Raw genomic sequence first — 12,512 nt, 5'->3', positions numbered from 1 at the left:
CTGCAATGGACAGAGTATTAGTCCATCACAGAGTGAGCACACTCACACATACATGCACAAGTCATTCACAGGAGGAACATTAACTCTTAACAATAAATCTAATATGTACATCTTTGGGGTTTAGTAGAGGTAAAAGACAAATCCAGAAGAGTATGCAAACGTCACATAGGCTGAGCCCAGACCTGGATTTAAACTTAGGACTCTGGAGATACAAGGCGAAAGCATTAATCACCATGCAAATTTGTTGCTTCATCTAGAAATCTACATAGCAAAATCCAAGTTAGCACTCTAGTGTGCCTGTGATTTATGAGAGCAGATACAGACTCACATTAAGCCGCACCAAAATTACATTACAAATATTGCATTTGTATTTAACTGTCAGGTTATATATGCTTCATAGTATGTTCCAAAGAAATAAAACAATGGAAAAAATCCTTACAATTTCTAAATCTTCTTTACGGATTTTATGGAAAACCATCTGGCTGACGTTGTGCCTCTGAATTGTGGGGGACAATGGTACTTCAGAGCCCTTGTTGCTTCTAAAGATCAGAAGATTTGATTTTTCTAAAAAGAAAATGTAGTAACATGCATTTAGGTCTTTAGCCATATAACATCAAAAAACATTTTAAAGTATAAAGTAAGTCCTATTGCTTAACACTGGACTACAATGCATATAACTGTATGCAGAGTACATCTCGTTTCCTTTACTCAGAACAACATTTAATGTATCTGAATTATAAGCAAAACTGACAGAAAAAGATTTGGTTTTAATGGACAGAAAAGTACAACTTTTTGAAACAGACAAAATTATTATCATTTAAGAAACTTAAGTAAAACTTTTGACTTACCTTTGATAAGCCAAACCTTAGCCATATGATTACAAAACGTACAAATTAAGATGTTGAAAATATATATTTTCAATTAATTTCTTCATATAAATTCCATTTATATTACATTTGTAGACTGTTACTTTATAAAGAAACAAATAAATCATCATTTTGCCTACTACATAAAATTTAACATTTAAAATCATACAATTATGTGTTTAAAACTTTTATTGCCACTGAACTGAAAAGAACATTACTCATAAATCTGACCTTTGGTCTTTGGTGGGTAGCACTTAAGAAACTGGAAGATGATACCATCTGAGCGCACAGTCTCCTTCTGGTAGCAGTTCAGAAGATCCTTAAGGCAGGCAAAATTCTTCTTTGCACCACTAAGGTAGTACTCGCCAACTTCATTCTTTTTGATCAGGCAGTGTTTGTGCTCAAATATGCTATCACGCTGATGAAGGAAAAAAAAATATATAGTCATATGAAAAAGTTTGGGAACCCCTCTTAATTCTTTGGATTATTCTTTATCATTGGCTGAGCTTTAAAAGTAGAAACTTCCTTTTAATATATGTATGACATGCCTTATGGAAACACTAGTATTTCAGCAGTGATATTATGTTTATTGGATTAACAGAAAATATGCATCATAACAAAATTAGACAGGTGCATAAATTTGGACACCCCAACAGAGATATTACATTAATGTTTGGTTGAGCCTCCTTTTGCAACTATAACAGCCTCTAAACGCCTTCTATAGCCTTTGATGAGCGTCTGGATTCTGGATGGAGGTATTTTTGACCATTCTTCCATACAAAATTTCTCCAGTTCAGTTAAATTTGATGGCTGCCGAGCATGGAAAGCCTGCTTCAAATCATCCCATAGATTTACGATGATATTCAAGTATGGGGATTGTGACGGCCATTCCAGAACATTGCACTTCTCCCCTGCATGAATGCCTATGTAGATTGCGAACTGTGTTTTGGGTAATTGTCTTGTTGGAATATCCAACCCCTGCGTAACTTCAACTTTGTGACTGATGCTTGAACATTATGCTGAAGAATTTGTTGATATTGGGTTGAATTCATCCGACCCTCGACTTTAACAAGGGCCCCAGTCTCTGAACTAGCCACACAGCCCAGAGGCATGATGGAACCTCCACCAAATTTGACAGTAGGTAGCACGTGTTTTTCTTGGAATGTGGTGTTTTTCTTCTGCCATTCAAAGCGCTTTTTGTTATGACCAAATAACTCATTTTTTGTCTCATCAGTCCAAAGCACTTGTTCCAAAATGAATCTGGCTTGTCTAAATGAGCATTTGTATACAACAAGCGACTCTGTTTGTGGCGTGAGTGCAGAAAGGGCTTTCTCATCACCCTGTCATACAGACGTTCTTTGTGCAAATTGCACTGAATTGTAGAACGATGTACAGATACACCATCTGCAAAATGTTCTTGCAGGTCTCTGGAGGTGATCTGTGGGTTGTCTGTAACTATTCTCACAATCCTGCGCATATGCCGCTCCTGGTTTTTTCTTGGCTTGCCGGACCTGCTGGGTTTAACAGCAACTGTGCCTGTGGACTTCCATTTCCTGATTACATTCCTTACAGTTGAAACTGACAGTTTAAACCTCTGAGATAGCTTTTTGTAGCCTTCCCCTAAACCATGATACTGAACAATCTTTGTTTTCAGATCTTTTAAGAGTTGCTTTGAGGATCCCATGCTGTCACTCTTCAGAGGAGAGTCAAAGGGAAGCACAACTTGCAATTGACCACCTTAAATACCTTTTCTCATGATTGGACACACCTGTCTATGAAGTTCAAGGCTTAATAAGCTAATCCAACCAATTTGATGTTGCAAGTAATCAGCATTGAGCAGTAACATGCATTCAAATCAGCAAAATTACAAGGGGACCCACATTTTTGCACAGCCAGTTTTTCACTTTCACTTCATTTAATTTCATACAACTAAATACTGCTTCACTAAAAATCTTTGTTCAGAAAACACCCCGGTACTCCAATGTTCCTAGGAAATGAAAGACATACCACTGTTATCTTTTTTGTTGAACTTATTATGCAGGCTGAGTGGGGTTCCCAAACTTTTTCATATGACTGTGTGTATGTATATATATATATATACACACACACACACAGTGTGTAACCATAGAAAACACTGAAATCAAAACTTAAAACTCAAGAAGGTAGTGTAAGCAAAACGTTAGTGAAACACATGTTTTCAAGACTGATACTTTTTAATTACACATGCAGTAATGACCCTCGAGAATGTGATTTGATAGTAAAATAATTGAATATTTTCAATAATTTATACAAAATGAAAAAGAAATAATCACCATAAAAAGTATTCACTTCATCATAATTGCGAGTCTAAATTTACTCGCATACAATATATTACCTAACTAGTCACACACTTTTTGATGGTCTTCAGTTTTTACCTCTTGAGCAAATTTGTGCATCACCTGCTTTAAAATGTCTGCGGTCTGATTACACAAAATCATAACAGCGAGTAACAGTGAAAACCTTTTTCAAAGGCATTCAGCATCCTTTGGAATTCAGTGTATTCCATTGTACAGATGTACAAAAAATCACTACTGAGAACCTACATAGACATCATTTAACCGCTTCAAGAATATTTGTGACACAGAACTGATTCAAGAAGGCACCAAAAAAACATTGCTTGGAGGACAATGTAGGTGTGTGCCAGTAGACCTTCCGGTCTAATGTTACACAAATCTTATGCTATGGGAAATTTGTTTTGGAAATTAAACACTTTGTCCGGTCATACCTCTCCCAATGTAATTTACTGTAGGTTGTCTTGTGCTATGACAATGTTTTTAAACAGTACACAGAGTTAAATGTGCTAGGATATATAAAAAAAAACAGAAATACGTGAAAAGCCTTCAGCACTTTTACAGAAAAAAACGAATTTGTCTAAAAAATTGAATCATTTACAGAACACTGCTAGATAAACAATGCTCTGGTTTACAAATCAGAGCTGTTTGGTGTTATGGGTCCACAGCTCGTGGAGAAAAGGCCATTGATTTTAAATAAATAATCATTGTGCTCGCGGCTTAGCGAGGGACGTTAAGCCATAGTGGGCGTGGGACGATCCGTAGGGTGTGGGCGTTTCTCACCTAGTGCACAGGTGAGGAACTGCCCACATTCATGATTGTCCCGCGGCTAATGCTGCAGCTGCTGTGGCCCTCGTCATTTTAAAAAGAAGCGCGAGTCGGTTTTAGGAGAAAAAGAAAGAAACGTTAGGAAGAGGGAGAATCGATTAGAAAGAAAGAAACGCTCGGAGAGAGAATCGATCGGGAAGAAAAGAAACGTTCGGGAAGAGAGAGAATCGATCGGAGAGAAAGGAAAGGAGAGGACGGAGGTTACAGGGAGCGTGGAAGCAAGCGGTGCAGGAGAGAGACGGACACGCTGAGCGCGGTGGTGAGCGCTCGGCGCCGTGGGCAGCTGCGAGGAAGCTGGGTGTTAGGCCGACACCCAGGTGTTTGTGTAGATGTCGCTCCGCTGAGCGATCTGGTAGCGGAGTGACAAGGTGAAAGCGACGAGCCGCAGAAGGCGCGGAAAGGCAGCGGAAGTCGGGAGGCTTGGTGGTGGAGTCCCCAATATGAGCGACCTGGCTATTGGGGTAATCAAGTCTCGGGACTGGGATGAGTGCCATACCGGAGCCAGGGATCGGGAGGTCTCAGTCTCGGCGTGTGAAGTAGGAGGGCAGCTGCAGAGAGCGTCTTGCCTGCTGCTTGGCCCATACGGATAAGCAGGTGAGACGCTAACAGAAGAGCACCGTATTTGTTGATGGTTTTAAGACTGCTTCCTAAAAAGATTTTAACCTCTCGTTTTAAGGATTGTTTTTTTTCTATTTATTGGTTTTACTCCACGTTCTTTTTATGGATTATTTATTTAATGAATATGAAGATCTGCACTATTTATGAACACTGTTTTTGTTTTTGTTGACTGTTTTAATAAAAGCACTTTTGTACTTTCAACCATCCCCTTGCTCAGATGCTCAATTTGCCTCCATTGACTGGCTCACTCGGTTTCATTATCGACGGTGTTGGGTTCAAGGGTTCCCAAACAGCCATGGGAGCGTGGAGCCAGAACCCACATCGTCACAAGCTGTTTTGTTTTTGTGCAGTATGCATGGAACAATTGGAAGAAGGTATCAGGAGTACTGCATGATCAAGGAATTAATACAGATTTAATGGTAATGTTTACAAAAGTTGGTAAGACCAGGAATGAAGTATGGAGCTGAGACATAGGCAGTAAGTCAGCACTGGAGAAGAAGCCGTGACAGAAATGAGAATGTCAAGGATGTGTGGAGTTACAAAAAAAGGACCGATAAGAAAATAGACAATCACAGTTACAACAAAAGTTGGAGAAATCTAAGAAAGTACAGGCAAGTACACTGAAGTTGTATGGACATGTGATGAGGACAGACAAGGAATATGTGGTCAAAATAGGGATGGGAATGGAAGTACAGGAGAATAGAAAGCATAGGAAGCTGATGAGGTGGTGGATGGATAAAGTAAATGTAATCTTTATCCATCCACCCACCCATGCTGAAAGAACGTGGTATTTAACTTGATCGAATATGTACTGTGCAGGTCCCTTGTAGTGGCAAATTGTCAACAAACGGGATACCATTCCATCTTACTGATCACTGTTGAACTGTACACTTTTTCTAATCAGTTACATAATTACTCTAATTAAAATTATGTACAGAAGGGTAGCATAGTAAGAGTCACAATATAACCACTTTTGCAGATTTTACATCTTGTAGCAAACTCTGTTTTCCAGAAGCACTAAATATAACTAATACAGTAACTCAAAGTGGTACCTGTTTACACTTTTAAAAGTCAAGGATGATTACTTTTTATATGCATCCTGTAAGGGATTACTTTTTATTGCCACTGGATCCTATATCTTTTAGTAAAACATAAGGCACAGTCAAAGCAATATGAAGAAAAGTATTTGAGAAAATCTGGGGTTCTTCATACAAAACAGCTTTTTGTTTTTGCTTTTTCATTTTCTTGCAAATACAACATAATTTCTGCACCGATTGATCTTTGCATATTAGTTTTAAAAATCACGGCTAATGAAAAATCTGCAAATTTAGCTTTTAAGTGTTTCTAAAAAGTAAAAAATATATGCAATATATATAAATATTTAAAATCACAGATGACATTTCTCAAAACGTTACTTTTTATTGTGTTTACATTATTTCACTTGAAGCACAAGGGGTGTACATGAGTATCATTAAACAAAATGACACACTGCATTTAAAATATACGGACAGTATTTACTACACATGCTTCTCATTACAAACCTTTTATTATAAACTAGCCAACCTACGGCGTAGCATACGCTGCATAATTATTTATTGATGGGTGAACACTTCCTGAAAGACATAGTTGTCCATATGGGGTGGGTTGGAGGATACGACTGTGAGTGAATGAAAAGATGGAACTCTGGAGAGAGCAACATACAATTGTCCGTGACTGAAAACTGGTTTTGGCAGATACAGACATATCTTTTTGAAAGTTTGACCCTGTGCCTTATTAATTGTCATTGCAAAGGCCAATCTAACAGGAAATGGTCTGCGTGTAAAAGTAAAAGGCAAATTTGAATCTGATGGGGTCAGGGAAATCTGGGGAATAAGGACAGTTTGTGAGGTAGCAGCTGCAATAGTTTTACACTCCAGTACATTGCAGTGAATGCTGGTAACAGTCAGTCTGGTGCCACTACAGACACCTCTTGCTGGTATGAGGTTTCTGAGAAGCATGACAACTGAACCAATTTTAATTTTGAGTTCATGTGGAGGCATGCCAGTGGGAGTAAGACTGTTAAGAAATTTTTCGGAGAATGAAAGTTGATCTGCAGGATCATCTGTGACGATGGGGTCAATGCTGGTGAAAGTTACTTCGTCGGTAGGGATAAGTTTCAGTACTTGTTCATTAAGGTGTAGCGAGTCTTCGTTGGTGATGCTTAACATAGCTTGCGTACTGAGTTGTTCTGGAGTGAAAGTTGACAAGTTGATGCCTCGAGAGTGAGGGTGGACACGGGAGGAGGATTAGAGTTGGCATGCGGGGCTCTGTCGTGCGTTCCCCATGACGCGGGAGGAGGGTTAGAGTGGGGGGGCGGGGCTCTGTCGTGCGTACCCCATGGTCAGGCAACTTGGTTGATTATATATATAGAAAAGCAGCCGGAACCGAAAAGAACAATGAAAAGTCAACGTGGCTCAGAGGTGCATATGGACTGTAGCAGAGACTAAAGCGACTGAGGCTGTGTTTGGTGAGGTGTTGCGTGCGGGCACATGAGCAGGCAGTGCACATGCCTCGAGAGCAAGGGTGGACGCGGGAGGAGGGTTACAGTTGGTGGGCGGGGCTTTGTCGTGCATATCCCATGGTCTTAGAGTTGGAGGGCGTGGCTCTGTGAGTTGGCGGGCATGGCTCTGTCGTGCGTATCCCATGGTCAGGTGACTTAGTCAATTAAATATATAGATTAAAAACTTGATGTAAGGAATTATTTTAAACAATTGAATGTGTGCATATCATGTGTTAAACCTTGAAAGCTTACATAAGTCTTTACTAACACACTTAATGTTTTCTCTGTAACTCATAAAAGTTGAATCAAGGCTGCGTATATCTGTGATATTTTCAAATGCATATAAATTGATCATTTATTTGAGTTATGTCTTGAAAATCTGTCCGTGCAGCAAAATAAGCAAAGAATTAATGATTAATAATTAATTACCAAGATGCCTAGATAAGCCTACACCACATTTTAAAATACAGTCAATGTTTACATGGCACACACAGCGTACACTGACAGTACCATTTTACTTTGTTCTATTAATCACTTTTTCATTTCTCCTTCCCTGCTTTCCTATTCACTATCTCCCACTTCTAACCTGAAGACTGACTAATTTTAAGTATTATTAAAGGAAATATAAAACATTAAATAGGTAGTGTTTCTGTAGTTTCAGTGCTCTGCACAGCAAAACAAGAATTCCAAACAACAATATGGTTAGGTTTACACAGTTAACCAGGAGTGTTTTACAAGGTCAATTTAATTAACTAACCATGAGCAAATATATAAAAAACATAGCAAACACAAAATCAGACTTTGCTGTATCTAAAGGCCTTGCTCACTAAACAAGAATTTCAGCTTTTCAAGAGAAATATCATGAGGACAGTAATTTACCACAGAAATCTAAGGACTATTCTCTAAATTTGCTGCTTTATGCTTGCTTTGTAGAAAATAGATGGTTGTAATGGTTTATACTGACCTCGACAACAAAAGTGATGAAATATTTGTTAAATTCTTTAGGACTACATCTCAGAATGTAAAGTCCTTTTAGATTTCCAGCTCTTTTCAGTTTATTGATGGCAAACTCCATCCTGTGGAGAAAAATAAGCATTGCAATGTTTAGCTTTTACTGCTGAAATAAATGTGTAATCAATTACTGGAATTTGGAGAAGCAAATAAATAAGCACACTGTATTTATTATAAGGCATAAGACTAAGAAAGCCTTCTGAAACATGACATTATTATAGAAACTAAAATGCACATTAAAGATTCCTCTCGTGTCTAAAACCTCTCCTTTATTATTTCTTTCTATCTCCATACAAAAATATTATTAGCATCACCTCTAATTAGATTTGATTTGACTAAAGGAGGTGGTTTAAATTCTTTAGACTAGAATATATTTACACATCCATTTGCATACTATATAACCTAAGGGCCAAGTAGCTGGAAAGATCTCCAGTGTGAATGTATGCAAATTGTATAATTAGCCAGTTTTCTAGCTGTAGTAGTTTACTTTATAGAACAGGTAAAGAGTGCACGCACTTTTTAAAAAATCACATTTGGTATAATGGTTTTAAAAAGGGTCTCTGTAATTAATCCCATTGTAACCAGCTGCCTCCTAAATCAACAATACAACCGTTCTGTCCTGCATCCGGAATCTCCTAAAGTAACAAAAAACACTTCCAAATAAAATGAGTTGCGCTGAACTGTGCATTTCAAAGTAAAAAACTAAGATAAAATTGAAATTAGGTCAAAAGTAACTCCCAAAAGACACCTAGAAAAAGCTATGGGCTTAAAAAGATTTCAAATTACTTATATATAGCTTGGAACACACTGTAGACTATCTTTAGGAACTGGAAGATACTTGGCACACATAACATTTTGCCTAGATAAGTCCATGTCTCTAAAATAGATGACCTCAAAAGAATGAAACTGATCAGACAGGCTAGCAAAAATCAAAGGCAGCTTTGTAGAACCTACTGTACAGGTCTTTATGTCAAAGAATGACCATGATGTGCATGTAAGAGCTATATTCCCATCTATCCACAATTTCAGTACGTGAAGAAGGGTGGAAGGAAAAAAAGGGACTACACCTATAGTGTGTTCTATTTGAAGTTTTTAAAACAATACCATGCAGACCCCAAAGCAATGCAGAAGAAGGTTTTATGGTACAGAATGACAGACCAAACTGCTACCTATGACAGAAAGATTCCATAGCACATTTTCCCAAGAATACCATTCACACTGTACAAAATTGTGAAAGTTTAATTTTATTATAGGAAATGTTTCTCCTCAGCAGGGATTAGCCGTAAATGAAGTGAAAAGGGCCTACATCATTTTAAATTTATCTCTGAAAAACAAGAGCAGTTGTTTTGCACTTGCAGGGTGTGTATTACTGTGTGCAAATTTAAGAAAACAATTATTTAATGTCTCTTGTTATACAAACAATGTGAAAAGTTCAATTATTCTGAACTTTAAAGAATCTTGGTACAGTATTTCATAAAGTGTACATTTTTATATTGTATTTTTAGTTTAGATTTATTAGACAAATTTCCTCCTTGAATATTATAAACAATGTATCTCAATGTTCAACTTTAAGCTCTTTTCTTTTTCCTTTAAAAATGCAATAAATAAATTAGAAGCATAAGACAGCAATTTCCATTTCTATTATTTACTGTTTATTTAGTGTATTCACTGGTATGGCAAATCTCAAAGTTGGATTTGTCAGAGTTCAACTGAATTACAGAAGACCAATATCTAACTGCTGAACATGTCTCAAGTTACAAGGTTGATAAAAAATGTTCAAATCACTGTCACATTATGTTACTGACTGGTACTGAAGATAATACTTTTATTTTGAATTGCACTCAATCAGTAACTGTATTTTTATCATACTGTAGATGTTTACTATATCATAGTTAATTTTGTTGAAGAACACATATGAATTAGCCTGGATGAAATCATTGCTGTAAATGTTATGTTTTTTATTTTTGTCATATTGTGACTTCGAAAACAGTTAAAAAACAAAATTCATCACTTACGAAACTGGGCCATGGCAAAAGCTCTGTATTGCCTCCAGTAATCGTGGTGGTGCCACTTCCTTACAAAGATAGTGATGAGCATCTGAAGTGAGCCGAAAATACCCATCAATCAATGACACAAAGGAATGTGCTTCTCCTAATGATGGAAATTCCATTTCCTGAATGCAGAGATAAAATATTGAAGAATTAAGGTAAACACCTGTTTTAGGCCATAATTTAGGCATTAAAATAATCTCTCGTATTTATCAATTCTCAAAAGAAGTTCTCCATGGTGTCACCAAACTGCATTCACCCAGAGGCCTTCAATTCTGTCTCTCCTGTAGTTTCGACCTTATCGATACCTTTCAGTCAAATCTAGAGACCCTCCTGCTATTAAGGCATGAAACAGATCTTTCTCCAACTTGACAGCTTCCCTTTCCAACAGTACCCACAATGAGTTTTAAGGTTGCCACCATGTCAGGCACCAACATTTCTTTGGCCACAACTCCTTGTAGCTGCCTAAAATACTATGAACCTAAAAAGGGTCCATTTGGACTTTATATCCCTAACGTTTCCCAAGATGCAGGACATACTCCTTCAGAGATGGAAGGTGAACTTACAAATCAGCAGTACAGACCATGAAGTGGTGGGTGATGAGGGTGTGCTGGAAACAAATGTTCAAGTCTTAATATGGAATCTGAAGATTCTGCATTTCAAGCTTCTTACCAGACTTTTTCCATCTTGCTTGTTGATGGTAACGACTCGACTCTCAGTTGATTCATCTTTGTTGGCTTGTTTGATGCTGATATCAATAACGTCAGGGAAATCACAGTATGTCTGCAAATCCTATCATTACAACAAGATTTTAAATTAAAAAATTGTAAACAGGATTTGTCTGTGTTTGCTGGAAATAATTGATTATTATGAGTCCATTTTTTAAAAAATTTCATCAAACCAGAATTCTGGTGAAATGTCTATGCTCTGATGTTGTCTGTGTCTATGTACTGATTATTATACTATTTCAGGAAAACCATACCAGCATACAATATACTCCTAGGTTTCTCATACTATGCTATACATAAGACCCCTATAAATTTTTAGCGTAGATACTAGTTGAAAGCTACATTTCCTCAAATCTTTTGAGTTTCTTAAGTATTTTATGATATGTACAAATACACCTTGTATCTATGTTGAATATGTACCATTTGAAAAGACTTCTAGTTCTTACACCATTCTTTTAGTAAACTAACTAACCTGCCTAAAGGTGAACATCTGACATTTTATTTCAGCTGACCCAAGTAATATGATTGCATTTGATAATAAATAGATGAAAATTTGTTAAAAATATTTAATTAATTAGTTACATTTTCATACAGGTTAAAAATTAAATTAGACGTTGTAAGGAAATTACAAGCACAAAATGATGAATGAAAAATAAAAATGAAAATCTCTAAGTATGTTAATTTGGTTAAAACTGTACCTGCTCTAAAAAGGATTCACTTTCTCTGTGCTTCCCTCGACACCACTGGATGCCTGCATTGCCTGAAACAATGATTGTGGCAAAGGCTTCTTCCCCTGGAGTGGCAGGATTGGGCACCCTCACCTCAAACAGCTCAGAGTAAAAGGCAGACTGCAACATTTCTAGATTCATGAGGTATTTCAGCTTGAGATCTCGAGATGTGGCTTTACAATGGCTGAACTGGCAAATAAATTTTCGAAATCTGTAGCGAATTCGCTTCCGGGTCACTATATGGTAGTCCTGGATTTGAGCTCGAACACTCTTCGGCAAGAAAGACTTGTAGCTAAGGAGGAGGTTAAGAGAAAATATTAGTTTAACAGTTAAATGTTTCTCCAGGGATTCACTGAATACCAATTTACTCTACAACTGAAGAAAGCAGAAAAACAAGTCTAGCACGTATACAGTCTGATATACAGTTCACTAAAGATGTTGATGAGCTGTAGCATCCCACCTCAGAATGACGTCTATAAAGCAAAAATATCAAATTAAAGGACTTTTAAACAAATAACAATGGAAAGTAATGAATAAAGGGAACACCAAGGAACAAAGTAAGCAAAAGCAAAACAACATACACCTGTAGCCAATTTGGATCTAACTAATACAGCTCCTAAGTTTTGTTCACTGGGTGGGAAGTTTGCTCACTTGGCCAACTTAACATACTGTGCCTGAAGACCAAATATAGTACCTATTTAATTCCCATCTCTTTCTCTCTCTGATTCTTCTTCCCTCTCGCCAACTGAGAGCTTACCCAGTACTAATCTCCTGACATTCAACACGTTAAGTACCTAAAAGGTACTACATAATAAG

At 37.3% G+C, this 12,512-nt stretch overlaps 1 protein-coding gene across 1 annotated transcript in view; it reads right to left on the bottom strand.

The window, feature by feature from the left end:
• The window catches only part of jak2b (Janus kinase 2b), a 137,193-nt gene that overhangs the window by 26,391 nt on the left and 98,290 nt on the right, over window positions 1-12,512 (bottom strand). Inside the window, exons 7-12 of the mRNA XM_039759557.1 lie at window positions 11,667-11,988; window positions 10,913-11,032; window positions 10,208-10,365; window positions 8,146-8,257; window positions 1,098-1,284; window positions 440-564 (exon numbers count right to left, since the gene is read on the bottom strand). Coding sequence (XP_039615491.1) covers window positions 440-564; window positions 1,098-1,284; window positions 8,146-8,257; window positions 10,208-10,365; window positions 10,913-11,032; window positions 11,667-11,988 — 1,024 coding nt within the window. The remainder of the gene's footprint in view (window positions 1-439; window positions 565-1,097; window positions 1,285-8,145; window positions 8,258-10,207; window positions 10,366-10,912; window positions 11,033-11,666; window positions 11,989-12,512) is intronic.

The sequence above is a fragment of the Polypterus senegalus genome, chromosome 7, assembly GCF_016835505.1.
Source record: "Polypterus senegalus isolate Bchr_013 chromosome 7, ASM1683550v1, whole genome shotgun sequence".
Taxonomy (NCBI): domain Eukaryota; kingdom Metazoa; phylum Chordata; class Cladistia; order Polypteriformes; family Polypteridae; genus Polypterus; species Polypterus senegalus.
The sequence above is the reverse complement of the archived record's forward strand: the minus strand, read 5'-3'. Positions and strand labels throughout refer to the sequence as shown.